The sequence below is a fragment of the Eulemur rufifrons genome, chromosome 2 (assembly GCF_041146395.1).
Source record: "Eulemur rufifrons isolate Redbay chromosome 2, OSU_ERuf_1, whole genome shotgun sequence".
Lineage (NCBI taxonomy): Eukaryota > Metazoa > Chordata > Mammalia > Primates > Lemuridae > Eulemur > Eulemur rufifrons.
Window position 1 is genome coordinate 117,834,882 of NC_090984.1, and position 27,137 is coordinate 117,862,018.

The 27,137-nt window shown below is 54.8% G+C and overlaps 1 protein-coding gene across 5 annotated transcripts in view; it reads right to left on the reverse strand.

The window, feature by feature from the left end:
* The window catches only part of SYNE3 (spectrin repeat containing nuclear envelope family member 3), an 85,530-nt gene that overhangs the window by 23,941 nt on the left and 34,452 nt on the right, over positions 1–27,137 (reverse strand). For 3 of the 5 annotated variants that reach the window (XM_069489452.1, XM_069489423.1, XM_069489442.1), the window contains exons 2-11: positions 24,738–24,895; positions 18,288–18,460; positions 16,735–17,044; positions 9,491–9,652; positions 8,077–8,424; positions 6,790–6,926; positions 5,723–5,897; positions 2,335–2,517; positions 965–1,108; positions 6–140 (exon numbers count right to left, since the gene is read on the reverse strand). In XM_069489452.1, the coding sequence (XP_069345553.1) occupies positions 6–140; positions 965–1,108; positions 2,335–2,517; positions 5,723–5,897; positions 6,790–6,926; positions 8,077–8,424; positions 9,491–9,652; positions 16,735–17,044; positions 18,288–18,460; positions 24,738–24,881 (1,911 nt within the window). In that variant the 5' untranslated portion in view covers positions 24,882–24,895. Of the gene's footprint in view, positions 1–5; positions 141–585; positions 1,109–2,334; positions 2,518–5,722; positions 5,898–6,789; positions 6,927–8,076; positions 8,425–9,490; positions 9,653–16,734; positions 17,045–18,287; positions 18,461–24,737; positions 24,896–25,580; positions 25,821–27,137 lie in introns of those variants that run through there. The other 2 variants (XM_069489434.1, XM_069489462.1) reach the window with 2 other exon arrangements.

Below are 27,137 nucleotides of genomic sequence, written 5' to 3' on the forward strand. Positions count from 1 at the left end.
CTCACCTCCAGAGCCCTCTGCAGGGCCCGGTAGTCAGAGGAGAGCTGGTCCATTCTGTGCTGGTGGTTGGGATTCTCCTGGGCGAGAGGCTTCAGAGCCTCCATCTGTGCCCCCAGGTCCAGCCCCTCTTCCTGCAGCGCCTGCAGAGGAGAAAGAAATGGGGGCGCTGATCAGGGTGGGGTCCTGGGTGGGAGAGCCTGGGGTGGGGGGAGACTGCCCGAGGAGGGCAGGGCCCCCCCGCACCATGCATATGGCTGGTCTGACGGGCCCACTCTCAGGGCTGGAGAGATTTTAAAAAACAGACAAAAATATCCTAGGACATGATGAAAATAAACCCTGCTGCAGACCAGACGGCATCTCGGGGACAGACTACTCACATCTGGACTTGTACTTGATGGTTCCCTCTTGTTATGAGGAAGCACATCCCAATTTTAGCTGCCCCAAATTCAGCATCTTTCATGTCATCCCAAGAACACTCAATTTATGTGTGAGCCATGCTTGAGTTTTAAAAAGATAAATGTGTACCACATGCATTTTAAAAACCTGCAAGTCCCTTATCCAGCCAACAATTTTCAGTGATCAGCCTTACAATCCACATGTGTTTTTAAAACATTTATTCTTAATCCCCAAATTGGTTTGTTTAACTGAAAGTCTCTGGACTCATCAGGAATACCTAATCGCAAAGCAATTTTAAAAACAAATGCCAGTGTTAGCCTTCGGAACTGAGGAGTAAACAAAGAGTTTATCATTTTTTTAGGCTCAAGAATCAGTAACTGGAGGCCAGGAACCATCAGATACATAAGCAAAGATTCTGTTGAGATGAAAGTTCAGATCTCAAGGAAGGGTCTAAATCTCTGGCTCAAGCCAGCTGCTGCTTTGCTGGTTACTGCTAAAGGAAGGGGACTACTCTTAGGTGCAGCTGAGCACCTGGGCGGGGGAGACGCGGGCCCCGCAGACCCCTTACCTGCAACCTCGAGAGCTGGGCCTGTTTTCCAGGAAGGTCCCGCTGCAGCCCATTCTCAGCGTGGACCCTGACTTGGAGGTCCAAGAGCTTTCTCTGCAGGGGCTCAAAAGCAGCTCCAAAGTCTTTGTGCTGAGCGAGCAGGCTCTGCAGAGACCCAGACCCGGAAGCACGCACGTTAAAAGCTTTCCTCACGGGCACCTTGCACCCAGGCTGCTCTTGGTCTCGGCCAGCTCATACTCACTTAGGCACCACCCATGCCAGGAAGCCTTCGTAGAACCTGATGGGGTTGGCTGCCTTTCCTTAGGGTCACCAGAGTGTCCTCACATAATGCTTAGACCACCTCCCTCTAGAGTAGGGACTGGCAAGCTACATCCCCCCACCCAGCAACCAAATCCCACCAGAGGCCTGTTTTTGTGGATGAAGTTTTGCTGGGACACAGCCATGCCCATTCATTTGCAGCTGCTTTCACGCCACAGCGGCAGAGGTGAGTAGCTACAGCAGAGACCGCCTGCCCTGCAAACGCCAAAACCTTCACCATCTGGCCCTTTATGAAACAGTTCTCAAACCCTTGCTCTAGAATAGCACTTTGGTGCCCCCTGGGAATTGCCCATTTATTTGTCTTCACCACCAGGCTGCGAGCATTTGAGGGCAAAGACCTTGGCTTCCTTTGTTCATGCCCCCAGCAACTAGAACCGTACCAGGCCCTGCTGATGGCGGCAACGGTGCCCAGGAGCTGAGCTCGTGTGCTAAGTCCTGGCTTTGCCACCCATAGGCCATGAGCCACTCACTTGACCACTCTGCCTTAGTTTCCTCATGTGTAAGACAGGGAGAGTAAAAGCACCTCCCTCGTAGTGTTCTTACTTGGAGTAGATAAGACCAAGGATCCAAAGCTGGCTCACAGGCAGTGCCCCACAGATCACAGCTATTACTGTCACCGTCATTGGATGCTCAGCAGATATTTGTTACATAAAACAGTAAGCTGCCCACAACATGCCATGCCATGCCACGTCTTTGACTTCGTGTAGTCATTTAGCAATGTGTCACTGTTAGTCCAGCTCTATCGTGGTGGAAAGTTTACACGTGCTTTTGTCTGCATTTTCTTACTTGACTCTCCCCCAGCTCTCGCAGAAGACTAGGCTTGCTGCAGTTTGACTGCAGTGCAGAGAGGGGGCTTGGGGCAGGGTTGGGAGGCAGACAGGTGGCCAGAGAACCAGGTGGAGGGATCACGCAAGCATCCCACCCAGTTTACACACAAGGAGCAAGCGAGGCAAAGGGTGGGGCTGAGATCAGAACACAGGGCGCCCACCTGGAGGGGTGGCCCCAGCCCTGTGGACAGGCTCGAGTCCTGAGCAGACGCCCGAGATGCTCACCTGCAGTTTGCTTTTCCTCTGCAGAAGGCTGTTATGTAGCAGGTCTCTGTCCCTCACGGAACCTGCCACCTGCTCCAGGAGAGCTGTGGCTCTCTCCTGGCCGAAGATGCTGACCAGCAGATCTGTCTTCAGCTGCAGCATGGTCAGCTGCTCCTTCAGGCGGGAGCTTTCTGCCAGGGCCGCCTGCGGAGACAAGGCCTCCAGTAACCACAGAGCACGGCCGACCGGCAGGACAAAGCTCGGAATGGAGCCAGCAGCATACCTGTTCTGGCTGCAACTTCTCAGGAAGCTGCGCCTTCGTGCTGGTGTCTGAGGAAGCAGCAAACACAAGTAGAAACACGAGCTGGCAGGAATGCGTTGGGGAGACCCTGAATTTCAAAGCCAACTTTGGTTCCTCTCTCACCCTCCACATCCATCTCGATACTCGAGCCTGAATCTCTGCCTCCTACCCATCGAGGAAACCTGACTCATCTCCATCGCCGATGCCACGGCTGTGACACACCCTCAGCCTCGCCCACCTGCCCCCCGCAGCTCCTGTCTGCCTGCTGTCTCCCAGCCAGCTCCCCAGAATCGACCCTCCACATTGCAGACAAATCCAGACCTAACCAGCTTGATCCTCTATCAATGACCCCCATCACTGACAGCAGTGGGACTCCCGAGCAGTGTTTTGGACATTCTGAAGGGGGCTGTGGGCCTGCGGGAGCACAATGAGTGGGGATCCGGGAAGGCTTCCCAGAGGAGGCGACTCCTCGACAGAGTGCTGAAGGTGGTGATGTGTGGGAGTTTGCCAGGCAAAGAAGGGACCTAAGGGGACTCAGAAACCTCATATAATGGCAGCTGGCTCCCACACAGCCCAAACTCTGCCCTGCCCAGGCCCACCTCCTCCAGGAAGCCTGTCCTGACCACATTCCCAGCCTACGCTCACCCTGCTTGCCCCAAACCTTGCAACTCATACAGCCTGAGCCAAGCCTGGGCTCTCCAGCTGTCTTAGGTAAGCACCTCTTGCTTCTCTAACCAAAGGTCTGGACTTCTAGAAGCCAGAGGTTTTGTCTTCAACTGGCAAAAGTCCTTCTGTTTTATACCGGATGATGCTACCGAGAACCTACTCTCAGACTTAAGACGCTTAGGTGGGTGCGGGGCTGGGAGAGGACAAACAAAGATCCCAGGTAAGTACCTTTGATCCAACACAGAGAATAATCATTTTCCCAAGCAAAGTCTGACCTAGTGCTGTGCGGGAGCTCAAGGCAGCGGTGGACACTCCTGGTCGGGGAAATCAAACCTTGTCTTGGAGGAGGCCGTAAACCACAGCTGATGCAGCTGTACTGGCGTGACCCACACCTACAGGCATTTGGCTTGTGGTCAGCCACACAGAGGTCAAGCCTCTCCCTGGAGGGGAGTCACCTTCACCCCCTTTTCACCAAGCGCAGACACAATATCATGGGAGTCAAGCATTTAGGCTGGGAAGTTGCAATGGTGAGTTGGGATTGTGTATTGGCTGGGAGGCCTTGGGCTCTTGTGAGCCTCAGTTTCCTCTTTTGTAAAATAGGCTCCCTGGCTCCCATCCCTCATCTGCAAAATGAGGAGGATAATAGTAGAAATGGAAATTAAACTGTGTATACATAGATATGCAGCATATATTAATTACCGCAGTGAAAAATGAGAAACAACCTAAATCTCTAATTGTGGATACATTACATTCTGGCATAGTCCAAACTGAAATGTTATGCAGCCATTGAAATTATCACTTGTATTTCAACGATTTTAAACTATGCTGAGAAAAAGCTCAAATATATGGAGTGAAAATATAAGAATAAACAACTAGATAACATGATCCCAAATGCACAGAAATTGTAATTAATTCATCAAATCTTTTATTGGTGACCGTATCTTACGGAAATGTCTAGATGGATTTCATCAGATGTAAAAGGTAGATTTGGGATTTTCTGCCCTAAAATTGAGGTTTGTAGCACACATGAAATTCACTTTGGGGAGCCCCGAGGAGCACCTCAAAAAGATGGATCATCATGCTTTGGAGCATGGAGGGGAAGAGGCCACTAGACCCTTGGGAAGAAGGGCTACACCCTGCAGCTTAACAACCATGGAGACAGAAAACAAATTCTTATTCCAACACGAGCCCCAGGTGGAAAATCACAGGGTAGATGCCCCGAAACGCAGGCACCAGTCTCTGGTGGAACCCTGTGTGCAGGTGGCTCAGGCACCAGCCCTGGTCACCGGTTCTCCCCAGCAATGCCACGTTGGACAGAAAAAGTGGCGGAGAAAGCGTCCCAACACGTCAACGGTGCTCCTATGGCTCGGAGGACTATGGGAGCTTTTTGTTTTCTTCTTCACACATCTCTACATGCCCCAATCCTTTTATAACCAGCATGAAAATTACTATAAAATGGGGGCTTACACCTGACACACTTTTGTGTCTCTTTCCACGCTTGTGTCTAAGAACCTCTAGACACAAAAGCCTTTTATGGTACCACAGGCGGTATGTACAGGCACACAGGAGCCACCGTGGTGGCAGGCACGTGGCAGGCATCGTGACAGCCACTGTCAGCTGCTCATCACACAGCTGTTCTCTTTGTCCCACATCAAATGGCCAGGATTTTGTTTGGGCAGCCAGGTGCCCTGCGCCAGGGCTATGAATGTCATTGGTCCAAGCCCATCGTGCAATCCCATCATCCTCAGCTAGCGCTCAGTCCAGGGTGGTCACATGACCTCGACTGACCAGTGAGACGTCAGGGGCCCGTACTGGGGCTCCGGGCTGGGTTTACCTCCCTGTTGAGAGGCGGAAGGGGCCGTGGAGACAGACCTCGTGTGCTGTCTGTTGTTCATGGGTGCTGTGTGTGTGTGGAGTGGTGGCAGCCACCCTGGGGCCAGGAAGGGAGACCTGCTTGGATCTACATGGGGCCTGGGCCTGGTGACACTGCTGAGCTGTCGAGTCAGCCCTGCGCTGCCTGAACGTCTCCGTGCTTGAAGCCACTGCTGTCAGGTTTCTGGTCACTTGTAGCCACAGTAAAGGTAACAGCCCAATGCGCTGCTCTCTCCAGAACGGCTGATGCTTCCCAGAGGACTGCCCACAGTGGGGTCCCAAGGGAAGGGGAAGTGCTTGCAGGTGGCGGAGGGTCTGTGTAGGGTCACACCAGGCGGCAGCCTTCACCTTCTACCCAGGAACCGAGGACAACCTGGGTCACTGGTAACAGACAAGCTCTGACGCCGCCTGTGCACTTAGGACTCACCAGACCGTGTGTGATCAGCTGCCCCCAGGTATCTGGAGGAGCCAGGAGCACACCTTTCCCTGGGAGAGCAGCTGGAGTGCCACGCCTGGCCGGCAGCCCACCCCAGCCACACCGGTCAGCCGTCCCGGCAGGAGCCCGGTTACCTCGATCTGGGGCAGGAAGGTGTGGAGGGAAGACAGGTCGGGCAGGTTGGTGGTGACCTCCAGGAGCCGCTGGGCCAGGGCCTTCCACACCTGCAGACCCTGCAGAGGCCGCTGGAAACGCTGCCACAGCTCTGTCTCCGCGGCGTTGCGCAGCCTGGTGCTCTTGCCCTTCAGGCTGTGAGGACCGTGGAGGGGGAAACCGAGAGAGGAGAGAGAGCAGGCTCAGGCCAGGAGTGAGGCCTCCATCGGACCCAGGGGCCCAGCGTGTGCTGCTCCCTGCTGGGCTCTCTCCTATCCCACAGGCTGCTGGGGGCGTGTGCAGCAACGGACTCAGGATACAGATGAAAGGGACTGTGGTTAATATCGATGGGAAAAGTGTCTTCCTAAGGACAGACACTGGGGCTCCCTGGGACCTGTAAGTGCTTACATAAATCAGACACGTGACAGTCCTCTGACCTGAAGCAGGCGTAAGGAGCTGGGAGTTAGGAGTCAGACAGACCAGCTGTGTGACCTTAACTGGGTTAACGGCAGTGAGCCTCAGTTTTCTCACCTGTAAAACGGGCACACAATGCCCCTCTCATAGTCACTGAAAGTGTTAAATAATAGATGAAGACTTCTTCCGGTAATGGAAGACTAGTTAATTCAGACTGGCCCTCTCATTGACAACAAAAACAAATAAAAAAACAAAAGCGCTTGATCAAATTTTTAAAATAAATAAACAGAAATGGGAGTCTAACATCCAAAGCTACTCTGACCCCGAAGGCATTTGCCAATCTGGAAGAAACAGCTGCACAGCTGGGCTAGGGCTGGGGCAGCCTCTTGGCGTAAGGACCCACCAGCGGCGGCAGATTCTGATAACTGCACCTCACATTGGGCTGGGACCTCAAAGGTCTGTGCCCTCCGGATAAAAACGTCCTGCAAGGAAGACTGTCATCAAGCAGACTGACAGCCCAGCTTCACGGCCAGGGAACCACAGCCCTGAAGGTAAGTTATGGAGGCCCCAGACCTGTCCCGCCTGGGTTCCAGCACACCCCTGAGTGCCGCCCGCCCTCTGCCTTCGCAGATACCTCTGATACTCCTGGATGGCAGCGACGATGCTGTCGGAGAGCAGCTGCAGGTCGTGGGGGAAGCCGATGACCTCCTTCAGCTGGGCCTGCAGCCAGTCCACCCGGGGCTCCTCGGAGGCCAGCGCCGCCCGCGTCGCCTGCAGCACATGCAATAGCCCAGGGGCAGGGGGAGGGTCCTCAGTAGGACGCAGGTGTGTGTGCAGAGGGGTGAGCGTGGCCAGTGTGGTGGACCAGGCTGGGAGAAAACTGTCACCAAGGGCAGGGAGTGGGGGCCCCACCCTCGAGCCCAGCCCTTGCTCTCCTGCCTCCCACCCTGGGTGACCTGGCACCTCTGCTGTCGCTGAGCTACACTTTTGCTCTTTATTGCCACCAAACTCCCAGCATTGTCAGCGCCTCATAGTACAAATGTCCCGGAAGCAGTGACCCCTAATGCTCAGTGCTCTGGGCGTCCCATTCATTTAAGCCTCGCAGCAATCCTGGGAGATTAGTCTCTACCATGTCCCCGTGTTATTCACAAGGACACTTGGGCTAAGAGATTTCTGGTGGTTGCAAAGCCCCTAACGGTAGACCTGATGTCAGAGCCGGCCTTTGCTTGCTTCTAAAGCTGCCCTGTGAACCCCGTTATCATTCTTGGCGGGCCTGGAAGATATCTGCACTGACTATGCCCAAATTGCTTCACTTCATTGTGTGAAGCAGCCTTTCCCTGCTGTCCTGAGAAGTTCAGAGTTTGACCTTGACCGGCAGGACTCCTGGCCCCTTGCTGGGCTCCTGCTCCGAGGGGGGCAGGGCGGGTAGTGGAGAGTGCTCTGGCTTTGGCACCAACAGAGCTGGCCTGGACACCCTCCTCTACCTCTTCCTGGCTGCGCGACTTTGGGCTGTTCCCTCCCACGGGGCAGGGGAGGGCGGGTGTCCTCTGACTGGACTTCGTGTCCGGGTCTGGAGCCCACCCTGCCCTGCGCTGCCCACTGCTTGGCCCCCAGAACCCCTGTCGCGTTTGGTCCTCATCATCTCTCACTGAGAGCTTCCCCTTCTGACCTAACGTTACTCACCAACTCACCGCGTGGCCCTGGGGATGTTGGGGGAAAAAAGTCTCTCCAGGCCTCAGTTTCCTCACCCAGAAAATGGGGCTGAACCCCCACCTTGTCTATGACCCCTCAGGGAACTTAGATACCCGGGGAAGCCAGAGCGAGTCTGGCATCTCCCACCACACCGAGGAGTCCGAGCGGCAACACCCCAGGGTGCAGACAGCACCTGGCCTGCTCCGTGGCTTGGCCCATCACCGCTCACCGAGTAGAGCCTCCAGCGGGCCACCAGCTCATCCTCCGTCCCTGCCTTCGCCGGGGGCTCCAGGCCCTGCTGGGCCAGCCTCCGCTGGCCCTCCCTGAACTCGCCCAGCTCGGCCTCCAGCCGCCGGATCTGCTGCTCACAGGCGCCCCTGGACTCCAGCAGGCCCCGCAGCCGCTCCTCCTCCTCCTCCGAGAGCACGCGCAGCTTCTCTAGAACTTTCCTCATCTCCTCCAGTTCCCCGGTGATCTTCTCTGCACCCAGAGGGGAGGTATTCTGAATGACCCCCACAGACTGCTCCTCCAGCCGCCCCAGAGACGCCGCACCCCTGGAGAACTCTTTGGCGATGTCCTGAAGGGAGAAGGGCGGGGGAGGGGGAACATTCGCTGCATTTTCCAGGCAGACCTGGGGATGCCATGCAGAACACTCGTTCCTGGACCTGGGTTAGAGCCAGAGGGGCCTTCCCAAGGACGGCCGTCTGCCTTAGGAAGGGGGACATGCAACCAGAACCTTGTTCCTTCCCCAGGTCTTTCTCATGTCACTGGACTAAGTCAAGGAGAGAGTCCCTGTTGGGTGCTTCTCTTTCTTTAACACTTCCTGACATTTGTTAATCTTCGTTGTTAACAAAGAGAGAGGCAGTCTCAGGCTCAGAGCCTCCAGCCGGCAACGCTGGACTCAGACAGGGCCTAATGGCTCCATTTGGTTTCGTTGCATTTATTTATATAAATAAATACAATTGTCCCTTAATTACCTACTAACTGCAAATGGATGAATGGTGCTGGCTTTCCCATCTATGACAGTGATACAGGTTATCTTTGATCACCGTTTCTTTTAAAAGCTAGCCAATTTAAACACCAATATTAAAGGAGCAGTATAGGTGCTGCGTGGTTGTATAATAAATTATAAAGTGGTCCTTGAATCACTGAAGATAATTGACCCACTCACTTTACAGAGGGGCTCAGGTCGTCAGGCCCAGCGAGAAAGGCCAGAGCAGACTCGCCTCCCCCTGCAGGCTGATGCCACACCAGGCTTCTCGCCTTTTGGCACTACTGACTTTGGGGCTGCATGATTGCCCTTTGTGGGGGGCTGTGCTGAGCACTGTAGGGTGTTTAGCAGCACCCAGTTGTGGCAAACAAAAATGTCTCTATACATTGCCAAATGCCCCATATGTGAGACCCCCTGGCCTAGGCTGCTGTCCTGGGTCTCCAAATGCCCGAGATTTCCATACAGCAGCCCAGGCCCCAAGCATTTGGTACCAGATTCCACGCTTCTCGCGGGGGTCTGCGTGCCGTGGGTGTCTGTATGTCCCGGGCACCCAGCAGTGTCCTATTAAATAAACTATGACATAGAACCCAGCATGTGAGCACCCCCTCAGCAGACACCTCAGATCCCTGCGTCTCTGCACAGCCGGGGTTACCTGCAGTGCGGAGAGGCGGTGCGGGGTGGGCAGCTGGCAGTTCCGCCCCAGGCAGCCGTCCACCTTCTCCACCACGGCCTTCAGCCACAGCTGGAACTCGTCCACGCTCGCCCGGTACTGCTCGTGCTCCCGGGCCACTCGCTCCAGCAGGGCCACCCGGTCCTGTGCGAGGGGAGAATCACCAGCCATGAGGGTCTCCATCCCAGGCTGCCCCTGGCCTGTGAGGCCAGAAAACCCGCAGCCTGCCTGGGCGTGTGTGTGTGTGTGGAGGGTAGATGCAACCAACCCTCAGCCCTTTCGTTGGACACAAAGAGGTTCCAGATGCTCTGTTCTACCTTGTGAGCAGTATGCCAAGAGACTTAGCTTTGGAGACCAAAGCCTATTGGCACTGGACCCTGCCAACTGTGTAGCCATGTCCTAGGAATGGCACAAAAGGACCCTGCCAACTGTGTAGCCATGTCCTAGGAATGGCACAGAAGACTGGAGTGCGGTAACAGCAACGACAACATTAACACTGCTGCTACTACCTAACACTCATCATTTTGAGCACTCGCCAACTTGCTGGGCACTTGCTCCGAGAACTTTATGTGCATGACCTCATGAACTCTGACCACACCATAGGGTGGCACCATTATTATCCCAGTCTGACAGATGAAGGCTAAGACACAGAGAGGTGAAGTGACTTGCCCAAGGTCACCCAGCTGGGCAAGTGCCAAGCTCCATTACACAACAGGGTCTACAGGGCATGCGAGTAACTGACAAGCTGCCCCCATTTCACCACAAAGAGGATGACATTCACTGCGTGGGTTGGAATCATCTCTATTTTCAACCAGTCCCACTCAAGGTCTAACCACACAGGGGCAAGATGATGTCCTGAGGGCGGCTGACGTTTGGGGAAATGACAGTGTCCCTGCTATAAGACCCTCTGTGCTCCTTGGGACTCTGTTTTTCAAAACACTCTCTGATCACAGCTCTGTCTCTTTAAACCCTTCCCTGGCTCCCCACTGCCCCCAGGCTCAAGTCCAAGCCCCAAAGCCTGGTGGTCAAGGGCAGGTCCCCATGATGTGGCTCTGTGGTCCAGTGATCAGGACTCTGGGCTTGGGAGCCTACTGCCTGTGGCCTGAACCCCGGCTCCACCTTGGGTACATAATTAACCCTTCTGTGCCTGAGTACCCATCTCATCTGCATGGTGCAGGTAGCAACAAACCTGCCTCATTGGGGTGCAGTGAGATGAGATGGTTCAGAGCTCACACAGCGCCTAGAACTGCGCCTGGTAGCTGGTAAGCACTTAGTAAGTGCCAGCCACTGCTGATCACCTCCTGAGCTCCCCGGGCTCTTCTCACACCTCCGGAGGGTACCCACTTGGCAATGCTAACCACTAGGCACCCCCTTCTTTCTCTGAAGCCTTACCCACCAACCCAGGCTGAATTAACAGCCTTCCCTCTATGTTCCCAAAACACTGTAATTCTATCACAGCACTTGTCTATGGCACTGTCACCTGCTGGGGGAACCAAGATGTCCCCACAGACAAGGCTGCCCTGTTCATTTCATCTCTCAAGGTCTAGCTCAGGGCAGGCTCTGTGACTGCCTCCTGAATGCAGGAAGAATAAACGTAGTGTCTGCCATCGGAGGGAGGTTTCCAAGGAAAGTCAAGAAAAAGGTAAGACGTGACTGTCATTTAACAGGCACCTACATGTGCCTGGAACTCGAAAGCATTATCTTATTTAATACAACAATCATGAAACCCTCCCATTTTGCAAATGTCCAAACTGGGATTGGGACATCGTAGAACTCTTGTGGGCTTTACAGGTGAAATTCAAACGGCAAGTGTCAAACTCCAAGATGACTGCTTGAGCCCAGGGGGTGCCAGACTGTTTCTGTCACGGGCGGGCGGCGCAGGGAATGTTTCAGCTTTTGCCTGCCATATGGTTCCTGTTGCAACTGCTCAACAGCTCGTGGGCTACTCGTGTCGAAACACATAGCAGCCGTAGATAACGTGTAAAGAATGGCTGTGTTCCAATAAAACTCTCATTTGGACGCTGACATTTGGATTTTACATCATTTTCACACATCAGGAAATATTTGGCTTTTCATTTTTTCCCAACCATTTACAAATGTGAAACACCATTCTGAGCTCACGGGTCACACACACACACACACAGGCTGGATTTGGCACATGGACCGTAGTCGGCCGACCTCAGACCGTCACCATGGAGCCAGCTCATGTCCAGGGTGCCATCCGTGGAGCTCAGTCAAAAGTTCTCGATTGGGAGGAGCGGACAGGCAAGTGGCTTTGCAAAACTTCCCTACCTACTTGTACATGCCTTCCCCTTTTCCTTTGAGAAGCTCCTCACCCAATCTAGAAATTTAATGCTTTTAAAACGTGGCAGGAACCAGTGGAGAAAATATCCCCATTGTAGAGATGGGGGAGCCCTTCTCCAACGACCCTTCAGTGAACAGCTTCGTTCTCTGAAATCGCGGCTGCTGCTTGAACCCGACAGGGGACCCAGACAGGGGGACAGTCCCCGTCGTGCTTCCTGCCAGCGGCCCTGATGTCAGCGCTGGGGCCTCCTGGGCAAGCTCCCTCGCTGCGCCCCCTTCCTGAGGGCTCATGCACATCCATCAAAACCCTCCAGAGCGCGTCGCCCACCCGCAGGAAAGGCTTATTTTTGCAACAAAGTGGTTCAGGGGTAACAAGCGGAGACTGGCTGATGGGGACTCTCCCGCGAACGTGCCGGCCGGGGGCCCGAGCGTGGGAAAGGCGGGGCGCTGGCACCCGGCGAGGCCCAGAGTAAATAAAAGTCTGCCTGACAGGGAGCAGGCGCTGGAGAGGACACGCGGGCAGGGCAGGGATCCAGATGAGGTCTGTGCCAGGCCTAACAAGTACGGGGCAGCCCGGGCCCAACGCGCCGAGGACAACAGGCTGACAAACGGGAAGGTGTTCAACCCCCTCGTTAGACCAAACAATTAAACCGTCGGCGGCCGGCAGGGCTGTCAGGACTGTCGAAACACGGCCAATTAACAGGGCCGCGTGGATTTATGCCTCTGCACCAGCAGCTCTGATTCATGGCCGAGATGCCAGACGGACGCGCCTTCTGTGCGGGCCGCCTCGGGACTCGGGGAGACGGAGGATGCTACCATGGGCCTTCAGAAAGCAGAACTGGTGGATTAAAAACAAACAAACAAGACCCTCCCAGCAGCCAGCCTGCTCTGTCTATATTTCACTTGGAAATGCGGCGGCTTCAAAGCATGCTATTGCTGCCCTCTGGGCTTCACCCAGCGCCCTAATCAATAATGTCCCTCCACGGGTTGGGCAAAGACTACAGTCCAGGGGGGCCCACGGTGCTTCTGTCCCCATCAACACGACAGACTTTGCTAAATAACATGTTGGATGTCAAACGTGGGCTTTTATAGGTGGGACAATAGCTTGTTACCTAGCAAGAGGAGAGGTATTACTATGTACCATACGTCAGGGACCCTGGCCACCCTGAAGCGAGGCCTGGACCCCTGGGGAGACACCAGGGCTGGTCCTTACAGGGCCCTCGCCCTGTTGCTGGGGTTAGAGGACTGCCTCGAGGGAGCCCTTTTAGCAAGGGGAGGCCTTTTTCAGGTGTACACAGCGGGGACCAGGAGGCATCCAGGCCACCAAGGATCTTCAGGGGCCCCTGGACACGCAGAGTTCCCCACCTTGCTCGGGATGGGGCCAGAGTCCTTTCCAGAGCTGGAAGGCCGGGTGTGGTTGATGCCTGGGGCCATGTCCCTCTCAGCAGATGAGGCTCTTGGGGTGGGGAAGTTAAATCTCTTGCCAAGGGCGAGGTAGAAGTTTGCTCCTCTCAGGAGCTGCTTGGTCTTCTGAAGGTCAAGGTGCCCTGTGGGAATCTGACTGAAGCCATGGCTCCTCTCCCCATAAAAATGCACCCCCATTCGACATTTTGAATAAAACCTCAGAGGGGCTGTGGGGCCTTTCCTGGCCCTCCCCACCGACCTCTAAGTCTTCCCCATGGCGAGCCCTGGGACAGACAAAAGACACCTCCACGGTGTCCCGCGACCCTCCCCACCGAAGAGCTAAAGGGGCTGCCCGTGGGTGACAGCCAAGTTCCCAAACCTCTGGGGTCCAGGAAGAGATGATCAAAGGTGCTGGGCTTCAGCCAACAGCTGAAAAAGCCAAACTGAACCCACTTGTCCGTGCAGGATCCAGTCACCCTGCGGACACCAGTGCCCCATGTCCATGGTGGGCTCGGAACTGACCAGCCTCCAACGGGGGTGGAGGGGGCAGCTTCCTCCCCAGGCCATCACCACGGTGTCTCACAGGACAGAGGCTCCCATGTTCCTGCCCCTGGACCCTGCAGCCGGGCCTTTGCCTTGTGAACCCTGGAAGCAAATGCACCCTCCTCCTGGAGCTGCAAACCTGCCCTCTGCCCTCCCAGCCTGACTCTGATGGGCACAGGTGCAGTGACTCACCTGGGACCTGAGCCCACCTTGGGAGCGCCTAGGACTTCTGGTTGTTTCTACTGGGGCACTGGCATCTGACCCTCAGTTTTTTTAATCTGAAAAAGGGGCCAATAGCATCTCTATCTACTTCATACGAAGGTTTGGGGATCAAATGAGTTCAGAAACATGAAGAGGCTCAGAAACGGTAGCACCCATGGATAAGAGCTGCGATTTCTATTGTCTTTTGGGTCATGTGAGGGGAGAGCCCACAGAAACGACAACGAGGCTCTCCGAGGAGATCATTTCTGCATCTGGACCAGCATTGGCGCTCACTGGTGCCCCAGCATCTGCCCTCCACACACATGCACACACACACACACACACACACACACGTGCACCAACCACTTTCCATTTCCTCTCCTCTGCAGCCTGCGCCAGGGGCTCTCTATGGATGGGCACAGCACCTGTTTCCTGCACCATCACAGCAAGCTGAAAGGTGCCTGTCTTGCCCAGGCCCAAGGGGCAGTCCTGGAGAGAGGATCGCTGTTAAGCCTGCCTTTGCCCCTTGGGACTTGGCAGAGCCAGATAAGGGCCAACTGGCTACATGTGAAGAGCCAGGCCCGAGCCCTGCCATGCCCGTCCATTTGGGTCCCTGAGCAGCCACTCCAGGAACTTCCTGTCACTCCCCTTTGGGACTCTGCGGATGGCTTACCTTCAAGCTACAGAGGTAGAGCTCCCATTCATTCAATAACTAGTTCTGAGCACCTGCTGTATGCCAAACACCATTGTTGTTTCTCTTTATTCTCACTGCTACTGACAATAGAGTTGATCCTTTGCACTGGGAAACGCTTGCCAGTTTTCAAAGAGCTCACATGCAGCTCACACAGCCTCGTGACCTGGGTACAGAGAGGGTGAGCTGCCTCAGTGCCACGCAGCTGGGAAGCAGCAGTGCCTGGCCCGGATCCCAGGTCCCTCCCCAAGCTGTCATGGGCCAGAGTCTTGCTCCTGATGGATTCCTTATCTCTGCTCATTATAGAATTTATTTCCCCTATGAAGGCCCAGGAGGCTTCTAGTTCCGACACTATGGCAGACTAGACAGCCTGAATGTCCTTCCCCTACAGAGAGCCAGGAACGCTGGATAAGACATAACAAGCATTGCTAAAACGCAGACCCATGTCATGCCGAGGTGAGGGATGTCCCCATGGACCAGAAGTACGGATACTATGGAAACCAGCCTGTTCAACTCACACGTGGGCCTGAAGTCTTCATTTCCAGAAGGTTGAGTTTAATGCTCAAGGCAGAGTAAGAAGTGACACTTGGGCTCGGAAGAAGCAGAGACCACTGAGGAAAGGCAGACCCTCAAGTGGCTGCCCCCCACCCAGCCAAGGGTGAACTAGAAACAAATCTTTCCACAAACATAACATGAGAAGGAAGCTTTATGTGTTTTAGCCTGAGATTAAAAAAGAAACCAACCAACCAAATAAATGAAAGCCCGATCACCTTTCAGAATATGGAGCTGGAGCCTGTTGCATGATTTTGGCTTGGGGTTCACATTTAGAGTACCCATTAAATCAGGAACCCCCAAGTTAATACAGTGGCATGAAAACAGAAACCAGGAAGGTAAATCTCCAGGGGATCCCAGCTGAGGCTGACACAAAGCCCCCCCAGGGTATGTCCCAGCCACGGGATTCTGCAGATAAAGCTCTGCTTAGGATGAGCCCACAGCTTTAAATTACAAAGGCCCCCAAGGAAATAATTCGCCATGTCAGGAGACACAACAGACAACAGCATTAGACCCTGGAACTTCAGCTACCAGAACAACCTGATGGAGACTGTAAGGTAGGTATGCTTGGAATGAGTAAGAATATACGCTGTGTCTGGAGGGAATGCAAAATTTCAGGGGAAGGTGACATAATTAAAAAAAAAAAAAAAAGAACAGGTGGACGTAGTAAAGAACCAAATAGAATTTCTAAAAAGAAAAATAACAGAAGCTAATAACTCAATGAACTGTTTCAAAATCAAGGCAGGAATGAGATGAGGGAACCAAACAAAAGGGGGACAGAGGGATGCGGGAGGGCTAGAGAGAGCGGAGGAGGAAACGCGGAAGGGTGAGAAGGAGGAGGGAAGGGAGGTCGGAGGGAGAGAAAGAGAAGGGAGGAGAGGAGGGAAGCTGTTCAGGTGAGAGCAAACATCACAGTCCGTCAGTCAGCCGGTCACCACGCCACATGCATATTAAGCACGAAGCAGGACTGCATGTCTGGATGGTAGATAATGGGTGGGTGGGCAGTTAGGTGGTGGGTGGACGGCGGGGGGGGGATGAACACGTGGGTGATGGTAGATAGTAGACCGTGAGTAGTTAGGCAGTGGAGAGAGGGAGGAGTGAATGGTGGGTGAAGAGGTGGGTGGGTTGACGGGTAGGTGAATGAGTAGATGGACGGGTGGGTAGGCGATTAAGTAGTTGAAGAGATGACTAGGAGATTGGTTAGCTTGGTGGAGAGGTAGATGGACGAGTGAGTCAACAGATGGGTAGGAGGGTGGGTGGATGTATACATGGTCAGCTAGGCAAGCGGATGGGGTGGCGGGTGGGTGGATGGTGAGTGGGAGATTGGTAGTTTAGTGGGGGGAGACAGACAGGTGAGTGGGTAGATGAATGGGAGATGGGTGGATGGAGGGTGGGTGGGTGAAGGGTGTTGAGTGGGTGAGAGTGAGCGGGTGAGTAAATGGATTGACAGTTAGTGGGCAAACAGGTGGCTGGATGGGTAGATGGGGGATAAATGGATGGGTAGGTGGAGATGGACCCCACCAAGCCTCACCTGGGCTTTGGCCTTCACTGCGTCGTACTCGGCCTTCATCTTCTTCTGTGCATCTTCGTCCACGCTGGGGTCCCCGATCCTGTTGAACAGGGAGGCCGCCTCCTCCAGCAGCCGGTCCAGGAGCACGGCCTGGCTGTCCACGTTGTGCAGCAGCACCTGGGCGTGGCTCAGCTGCCACTGCTTCTCCTTCAGGCCCAGCTGCAGCTCCACTCGGGGCTCCAGCATGACCGTCATCTTCTGGAACCAGCGGTAGAACTCATCGCGGGCCAGCAGGTACTCGCTCCAGTGCAGCCACACCCACTCGATGCGGCTGTGGGCAGAGACCTCGGGCTGTGAGGGGACCCACCGGCTCCGGGGCGGGAGGCCATGGCCCTCCCCAATCCCAGGGGCTGCGGGATGGGGCCACGATGACACCTGCTCTGGACTCAGAGTTGCCTGGGCAGCTGGTGGCCACCCAGATTCGGGCCTTCCCTCAGTACCCCCGGATAAGACCCTCCTGTGCAGTGGGGCTACAGGCCAGGTACCCCAGATTCCAGACTCGCTTCCAGAACCACCAGCCTTGGGGAGGCAGCTTGGGGAGCCCTTCAGTCCCAGCACCCTAAATTCTGGCCCTGGCTCCCACCGTCCATGCACGGACACCCCCAGTCACTTCTCTCTGGCACTGGGACTCTGAACACAGTTGCCCCTGCCCTTGGCACGTGCAGGTCCTCTAACGGTCAGGAGACGCCCTTGGGAACGTGTCCAGTCACTTGCAGAGCACCATTGCGTCTGTGGGCTCGTTGTACCCAGTGGGGACAGAAGGCTGGGGGCGTGAACTCACTTCATAAACCTGCCTCTTCACCTGCCTCAGTTTCCCCATCTGCAGCATGGAGGTGGCTCTATCTCCCCAGCCAATATTAAGCCATTTTGCTTGGAATTTAAGTGCAAGGGTTTGGAAAGCAGGAAGCACTGTGCAAACATCATTCCCACCTCCACTCCCAGTCCTGCTCTGTAAGAACGGAGAGGACGCTGGCAGCTCCCGTTTACTGAGGGCCTACTTTGTGCCAAGCACTGTGCCTTGCTCTTGACCTTGGCTATCCCCTTCCATCCTCCTGACACCCTCCAAGGAGCACCTGATTACCCCCATTGTCCAGAGGAAGCACTTGAAGTCCAGAGAGGTCAAGTGACTTTCGCAAGGCCACACAGGAAGTAATCAGCGGGGCAAGAGTCAATGGCAGGTCTGAGTCTCTGCTCCTCCCCCCTCCCCACACAACCACCACCCGGCTCCCGGGTACAAGTGGGGAATCTGGGCTGCCGTGCCAGCAGGGCACAGGCCTCCTTTCTCCAGAGCCACTCTGCCATTCTGCTGCAGGATGTGCACACAGCCAAGTCTGTTAAGAATTGCTGGGAAAACACGCTGGGCTCCCAGTGTCTATTACCATCATTAAGCTTGATTATAATTAGAAAGAGGCAGGCAAGGCTGGCCCAAATCCCAAGAGAACATCCTGTCCCCAGAAATACCAGGACTGGAGAAATGTCCCTTGGGCAGAGGTCCCCGGCTCTGGCCACCCTACCTGTGACAGTGAGTCATGTAGGTGACCGTTTCCTCCCACTGGCCCTTGATGTCCTTCAGCTGGGCCAGGATCTCGGGCCTCTGGTCTCTGGGGCAGCAGGCCAGCAGGGCTTCAGCCGCCCGCAGCACCAGGTCCACCTTCACACGCCCCTCTGGCTCCAGCTGGCATATTTTCTGTTGTGGACACAAAAGCCAGTTTCCAGGGTGAGGCAAATGCAGACAGAGCCAGGACCCGGAGGCCAGGGGAGCTGGGGTTCACATCGCAGCCCTGCACCTGCACGGCTTCCACTGGGGCCCCGGGCAACCTGCTAAGGGCTCTGGGCGTGGAAGCAGGAGCCACGGAGGTTGGCAGAGAACTGCCCTGTGCCCTGTGATGAAACCGAGTTCCTTCTCGGCCCCACTCGGCCCGTCTCTAGCCATGCAAACTCAGACGAGGTTCATTCTCTCCCTGAACTTGGTTTGCTCGTTTGTAAGGTGGAGGTATTAACAGTATCTGCCTTCCCGAAGTTTTGTCAGGATTAATGAGAAAATGCATGTAATGTGCACATCACAGCACATCCGAGCATCTGCCTCTCAGGTGGGCTGCAGGGAGCCTGCTCGGCCCGGGGCCCCGGCTGAGGCTCCGGAATCATCTCTGCTTTTGCAGTTTGTGCCAACGCCTCGCTGCTGGGCTGCTCCCTTGGAGACCAAGCACAGAGGGAACACCAAGTCAGGCCCGTTCCTGGGAGACGCTGGGTGAGTGACTTTAACTCAAGGACAGCTGCGGTCTTGCAAACTCCCTTAGAATCCATGGCCGTGTAAGATGCTGCCTCATGCCCCCACCGCCCTCCCTGCTCTCCTGGCCTTGGGGCCAGGCCTGCACCCCCCTCACCCGGCTCTCCCTGCCTCTCCCAGCTCCCTCCTTCCCCATCTTCTCTCAGGGGCGCTCCCCTAATAAACACCGTGCACATTGAATCTCTTTTTGCCATCCGCTTCCTGGAGGACGGAGACTAACAGTCTCTAGTCAATGCTGGCTGTCGCATTATTCACCATTATCATCCCCGTTCACTGGCAGCTACAGCCTGGTCTCTGTAGTCAAATGTGCCTGGATTCCAATCCCAGGGCCCCTCCTGCTACCTATGTGACCTTTGCCAGGGGACTTCAATCCTCCAGGCCTATGAAATGGGGGAAGACCACGGTTGTGCTGCCAGGGTGGCAGTGAGCATTAGGCAATGCGGCGGGAGCCCTTGGCACCCTGTCTGGCCCACGCCACGTGTCACTGATTGTTCCCTATTAGTATTATCTTTTCTTTTTAGAGACAGGGTCTCACTCACTCTATGGCCCAGGTAGAGTGCAGTGGATCATAGCTCACTGCAACCTACAACTCCTGGGCTCAAGCGATCCTCCCGCCTCAGCCTCCCGAGTAGCTGGGCCTACAGGTGTGCACCACCACACCTGGCTAATTAAAAAAATTTTTTTTTTTAGAGATGGGGTCTTGCTATGTTGCACAGGCTGGTCTCAAAATCCTGGCCTCAAGCAGTCTCCCTCCTCAGCCTCCCAGAGTGCTGGGATTACAGTCGTGAGCCATCGCACCTGGGCATTAGCATCTTTTATTTGCCTTTGGATCATATTTCCTGACTGCACACATTTGCCTAAAGCTCAAGCCCAGAGCCCCAGCCTGTCTCCCTGGGCGCTGGTGGTCAGTTTCCTCAGACTGTTGTCCCAGTGGCCTGGCTGTCTCTGACCCTTCTCTGTGGATGGGGTGGGGGAAGGGCTCCTGACATCTCAAATGCTGCCCCACTGACAGCTGTGCAACCCCAGGCAGGTCACTCGACTACTCTGGGTCTTCCTTTCTCATCCTGAGACAGTGGTAACAATCTGTTTTGTTACCTCACAGGGTTATAATAATAATTTTAAAAAGACTATTAATTAAAACATGGATATAAGTTAGTGTACTTTGTAAACTGTTAAGCAGTTGGACACTGGTCTCAATTGTTTTTGTCGCTTCGTATGATAATGGTTAATGACGACGACGACGATGATGATGATGATGATAGTATAGAGGGACTTCCCGTCCTACGTGTGTTATCAAAGGACAAGATTAAACAAGCTCCCTCCACAGCCTGCCTCTGTGTGCACACGAGGGCGTGGGGTGCAGGTGGAGTGGAGAGTGGAGAGATTCCCCAAGACAGAGAAAGAGTTTATTTGTCCAAGTAGCAGGAGGTGCCAGGGTCCCAGAGGGTAGTGGCTGCAATGAGTGCCCAGACAGGGACCCCTGAGTCCCTCTCAGCAGCGAGCAGCGAAGTGAAAGACGAAAGTGGCTAGTGTGGACTAAAGACCCAAGGATCACTGCGGAATGTTCTGGACTGAGTATGATTGCCCACCCGGGACATTTCATACCACTTAGGAGCATGGTCTCACGATGAGGCTGAGCATGAATTTCTTACCATCCAGAGAGGGATTTAATTTGATGAAAAAGAATAAGAAGAAGGTGTTATTTCTGGCTCCCAGAGCTGTGAAGGAGACTTCGTACTCCCCGAGCTGGCTGGATGGGCATCGTGATAATTCCAGTTTTACAAGCAGGGCCGCCAGGGACCCACAGAAACCACGAGCTCTGCAGAAAGAGTCTCCGCGGCAGTCAGAGGCCTCCCCTACCCCTGCTGCCCAATTTCAGCTTGAGGGGAGTCCCGCTCTGTAAACCAAGGATGCAACAGCTTCGGGGAGGAAGAGAAATGCAATCTCTCTTTGCCGCACCCAGGAGGAGCCAGCCAGGCCCAGAAAGTCCCGAGAGTCCAAAGCTTGGCGTCCTGATTGCGTGATCTGCCCCAGGCCTGTGGACCTTGGCCTTCCTTGTCCTCGTGCTGGGACACAGGCTGGACTGGGGGACGGGGAGGGGGTGGACGTAGAGACCCTGAGGCCCCCTGCCCTTTTCAAGCGAGTGCGTGTGATGCCTCCCTGCTGGAGGGAGAGCTCTCCCTGAAACACCATCCAGCGGGACGTTTGCTGTGGGGCTGAAGCCAGGAGAGGCCAGAGGCCGTGGCTGAGCTGCCAGAGCCGAATTTCGAGAAGTGGATTCCACCCTCCTTTGCTGCCCTGATAACTCTGCTCTTTAGCTGGCACACAAGGTTCTTTATAGCCCGTCGCCAGCAAGGATGTGGCCCAGGAGTGCTTGGCAAAGGCCGCTCTGCCCCTGGGAAGGAGTACTAGAACTGCGGCCACAAAATCATTCCGATTTGAAGCAGCCAATGAGGGCAGAGGTAACGTGGGATTGGAGGGAGGGAAAACCTCAGGGAGGAGAAGAACCAGAGACCGGGAGCTTGGAGGGCTGGGGTTTATCAGGGTTTTCCCTGAACACAGTCAAGACCAGCTGACCAGCAGCTGAGCAGTTGCTGGGCCCTGGGGTCCGGGATGGACAGGACCAGGATGCAGCCCGGTGCTTCCAGGCTGGGGGAGGGAGGGCTGCAGCCAAGAGCACAGACGACAGCAAAAAGAGCCATTAGAGACCACAGAGCATCGTGGGAGCTCAAGGAGGGAGGGGGGAAATCCAAGAAGCCTTCGTGGAGGAGGTTGTCTCAGCAAGCAAGTCTTAGAGATAGTGCAGGCAATTGGAAAAAGGGGTTCGAACAAAGGTAGGGAAGCAAAATGTATTTAGGAATGGGTGCATTTGGCTTTTGCAAGCCAAGCCCCTGGAAATGCTAGTGTGCCCCTGACCAGGAAGGGGCCTGGGGGCCTGTGAGGAAGCTGCCTGGCTGAGGCCGGGACCCAGGTGCAAGGCTGGGGAGGCTGGGAACCAGAGAGCGTAAAACAAGATGCAAGACCAGCTCCTGGGGGCCCGGGCTGGCAGGGACAGTGCACGGGTATGTATCCCAGCCTCTAAAACCACAGGAAACAACCGCCCCTCTGTGCCCAGCTCTGCTAGAATACCCTGCACCGTGCCAAGTACGGACACAGATTATCTGCCTTAATCTTCCCTCCTTCCTGCAAGGCAGCGACTGTCCCTTCTCCCAGGAGCAAGCTGAAGTTTAGGGGGCTCTGGACATCTCTCCTGAGTTCCCACAGCCACAGCAGATATTGGAGCCCAGGCTTCCTGGCCCCAGCACCCAGGCTCTCAACCTGGCTCTCAACCTCCGAGCCCTGTGCATCCTGCCTTAGGAGCTGCAGTCTCTCCAGTCTCCCTGTACAGAAGACTTCCACTCCACGAGGAGTCTCGAGTCCTCCTCCACTTTACAGATGGGAACATGAGGCTCCAGGAGGGCATGGGACCCATTCCCGGCCACACAGCTACTAAGGGACAGAACAGGATTGGAACCCGTGTCCCTGTCACTGTAGCACTGGAGACATGACAAGCTTAACTGAGGTGGTGAAGCACTCACAAGGGAAGCCAGGGGGAAGTTCCGTGGGTGGGTGGGGAAGGCCCCAGCTGCTCCCTTTCCCAGACGGCAAGAGAGAAATGTTTTCTTTCTTATGGTGAATGTGGTTTTGAAATGTCAAAGCACATAGAAAATGCAGCATATCTGAGCCCCGTGGGAGGAAACAGTGGCAGAGAACCCAGGATGTGACTCCCTCTGCCTGGACTCACCCGGGGCCTCACCTGATGGAAGTTCTCCCTCTGCCTTCCGGGCCCGTCCACCCTGGCCTAGCTGACAGCCCTTCCTAAGAGCCGCCCTTGCCTTCGCCTAAGCCAGACCCACCACAAGGAGGTGAAGAGCTGCCACGAGGGTACAAAGGTCCAAGTGCTAAGTGCCCTGAGACAGCGGGTACACGTGCAGGGCTGTGAGGCTCAGACAGAGAAGGTCAGGTGTTGGGGCTGAGAGAGGGGAAAGGTTGGAAAGGTTGGGCAGGAGAGACTCAGGGACAATGGAGTGTTTCATTTGTCATGCACACCCAGACCCCAAAAAAAAAGGTGTTCCAAGTAGAGGCAACACACGGACAAAGGCTCAATAATTGGAAATCAAGGGGTTTTTCTGCCAACAGGAGAGTGTGAGCTTAGGAGATGTGACAGTGGGGGGAGCTGAGGTTGGAAAACAGGGTTGTGTAGATAGCAGAGGACTTTTTGAAGTTTGGTTTTCTTTGGTGGGCAATGGGGAGCCATGGAAGGTTTTAGAGGAGGAGAATAACATCATGAGACCCATGTTAGAAATGTTTCTCATACATGCTAGTGTGGCTACCCTGGTTATTTGCATACCTGTCTCCCCTTAGGCTGTGAACCTTTAAGAGCAGGGTGTGCCTCACCCACCCCATAGCCCCAGGTGCACCTGGATGGCAGAAAGAAGGGGTGGTCTGCTCTTTGTGATCTGTCGGGGAGGCTTCCCCCTGGGGTGGTAAAGTGAGCGGAGAAGGGAGCGAGAATGTGAGTGAGAAAGCCCTCCAGGCAGGGGCAACGGTATGTGCGGACTCAATTTCCCCAGCTGCAAAATGCAGATAATGGCTCCTCCCTAGTGATGTTCTGATGACGCTTAAACCAAACATTGACTCTGAAAAGGTGATGTAAATCCTTAATTTTTACTGTCCACTTCCAAAAAAAGCACGAGATATTTATAATAAAATGCACAAAATCAATAAGACAACACACGAAAAAGGAAGCACACAGGGAACCAGGTGTGGGGTCACCACCGCCTCCAGCCTGGCTGGGTGATGAGTTTGCCGCAGAAGAAGGTAGGTCCTCCTCTAGAGCAACCATCATTGGGTGATAAATCAGAATTCTGGGATAGCTAAATGGATGTGACCCCAGAAGTGTGTAAGTCAACTGCTCCATTTACAGATGGGAAAATGAGGCCCAGAGAGGGACAGGGATTTGGCCACGGTCACCCAGCACTCTAGCATCAGCATGGAGATTATAACTCAGGTCTCTGACTCTTAGTTCAGGGTTCTCCCCCTAGTCCCTGGCAGCCCACTCTCAGGCCAGGGCACCACGATGCCTGGCCAGGTACTGGGTACCAGCCCTTTAGTGCTATTGGACTGAGGCCCTGCCTTGCACCAGGTGGGAGTGTAAAGTGAGACCCTGGTTCTGAAGCAGCTCAGGGAGTCACTCCTGTCACTGGGCAGAGCCCCCTCCCTACCCTGCTGAAGGCAGACCTGGGCCAACCCAGACCTGGCAGGAACCCTAGCCACACGGAAGCAGGGAAGGGGCTGCCTGGGGATGGGGACCCACCTGGCTGCATGGGTGCCCCTGCTGGGACAGGAGGTCAGAGGGCATGCTCTTAGTCCCTTACCAACGGTGTGGCCCACAGACCAGCAACAACGGCATTACCTGCAACTTGTCAGAAATGCACTCTTGGGCCCCACCCACCTCCGCCCACCTAATCAGACTCTCCATTTAAACAAAATCTCCAGGAGATCTGTACACACATCAAAGTTTGAGAAGCACTGTCTGGCCCAGCCCTGCCATTTAACAGACGGGAAACCTGAGGTCCGAGGGGGAGGGGTACGGCTGGCCCAGGCCACAGGGACCCGCAGCCACGCCTCTGCATACCTCCGTCTCCCGGAGCCTGGCCTCCAGGGCCGCGCGGGGGCCCTGGGTGTTGTCATTGACCTGCAGCCGCTCCTGCACGGCCTTCATCCACGCCTGGGCCTCCTCCACGCTCCTGTCGAAGGCCTCCTGGGGCTGCTGAGTCATGGCACCTGCGGGGGCTGGGGAAGGACCACAGGGGATCAGCGGGGGCTGCAGGGAGGCCCCCAGGCAGGCTGGTGGGTGGGGGACAGGCCCACGTCCCACCGCTGACACCCTCCCTGTGCTCCCAGTTGGGTGATACAGCCAGAGGCCAGCATGTGTGTCACACAGCCAACGCTCTAGAGGCGGCAGGACGGAGAACGGTCCGTCCTCTCGCTGCCACTGAGCCGGGAGAGTGGCCCAGGGCAGCAGGCTGGCAAGGCATCTTTCTCTTCGGCCCCTCAGCTTCCCTGCTCCCCTCCTCCCCCAGGGTGGGGCTCCCGGGCAACTCTCTTCTGTCTGTTCAGGCTGAAGGCCTGGACCTCAAAAGTACAGTCTGAGATACCTGGACCCATAATGAAAACTGATTTGAATGGATCAAAGAGGTCTCGACCTAAGGAACATAGTTTTAGGCATCGGCCAAGCTGATGCCACCCCGAGCTCCACCTGAGGTCAATGACCCTCTCAGGCTGGGGTGGCCATGTTAGGGGCGTGTTGTCCCTGCTTCTCCACCACCCTGGGTCCACAGCAGCTGCTGCCCATCAGCTGGCTTAGTGCCAGCTCTGCAACCCACTTGCTGCTCCTGCCTTAGGGGACGCCCGCCTGCTGGCATGGGTCACCCGCCAAGCCAACTCCCTTTGCTCGACAGCCCACCCCATGGCTTACCCTGGGCTGTGGCTGCAAAGTCTCAGGTTTTCTCCTGTGACTTTCTCAAAGCCCAGGCAAAACTCTTCCGTATTCCAGTTCTAGTTGTCTGCTTGTAGTAACTATAGCCTGCTTTGAACTAACGTTATTGATATGTGCGTTTTATGGGAAGGGATTGTGTCCGGCTTATCCTCCAACCTCTTGCAATGCCGTGCACAGAGTAAGCCCAATGCTGAACTAGCCCAGAATGGGTATAAGTTTAACACACCAAAAAGCTCACCACAGCATTATAGAAAACTGCAAAAAAAAACCAAAACAAAACTAGAAACAACCTAAGCGCCCAATAACAGGGGATTAGTTCATTAAAATACGGTACACTTGCACTTTATAATATTATGCAACCAACCCTTAACATGAATTTGCAAGGGAGAATTTTTAGGATATAAGGATAATACAAAAAAAATGAGCCAAAATTATATATTGAGTAGTCGCAATTCTACAGCTAATAAAAGCAAAATGAAACATTAATGACCACAAAAAACAACACTCAGAATAAGGCTGGGAAGTCTTGTCATTAGAGGATCCACATGACTGGGCCAGAGCCAGGGTGTGTGGGCAGAGTGGCCTTGGCCACTCCCAGGCCTGGCCCTTAAGCACATCCCATGTGGTCCTCTGGCCCCTCTCTCCTTGGCGTGGGCAGGGCACAGTGACCTTGGAGGCCACAGGGTTAAGGACAATCATCTGTGGTTGATGGAACCACCACTGGAAGGTTTTTTTCCCTTATTTTTTCTCTTGGCCACTTTGTGAATATTCTAGAAAGGTTAAGTATTACTTTACAATGAAAAATATATATATATAAAAAAAAAACCCTTTCCTTGACATTAGCTAAATTATTTGTTGGTTCTTTCTTCTCAGTCAACAGTTGGTTGTTCCACAAGCACCTGCTGGGAACCAGGACGCCCTCCCTGGCCTGCACAGGGTGGGGGGACCTTCAAAGGGGAGCCCGTGAAAGACAAAGAGAGAAGAAACAGGACATCAGAAGTGCCGCTGGGCTGGGCCAAGGGTGAGGGTCGAGGGTCGAGGGTCGGCCAGGGGAAGGGCTGCTGACCCAGCGGGCTGTGCTCTGCGACTGGCCCGAGATTCTCCCTGTGTGTTGTTTTCCTTCCAGAGATGTTTTGATTTTCTCTAACAACTGAATATGTCCCCTGCAGCCACTCCCTGTTTTTGAAAAGCACATGAGAATGCGAAGCGTTTAAATTGGTTCACTGTGGCTCTAATTTCTTGTCTAGTGTGTGGCTTGACTGGCTTCCAAAAGCTCAGCTTTTATTTTTATAAAGCAAGGAATGGGAGGGACAGAAACGAGTCTCCCTGAGTTTCAGATGACAGGACAGTGGGGCCCCATGGCTCTAACCACCAAACGCAGCGAGGTTTTGGACAGCCCTTCTCGTGGGACATGCCCGTGGCCATGAGGCACGGTGGTCTGGCGACCCCCAGGCGTGTCACATGGAACACAAGGGCCAGTGGGGTAAGCAGGGTGCGGGGGCCTCAGACTGACCGGCCCGTGGGCTGGGTGAGGCT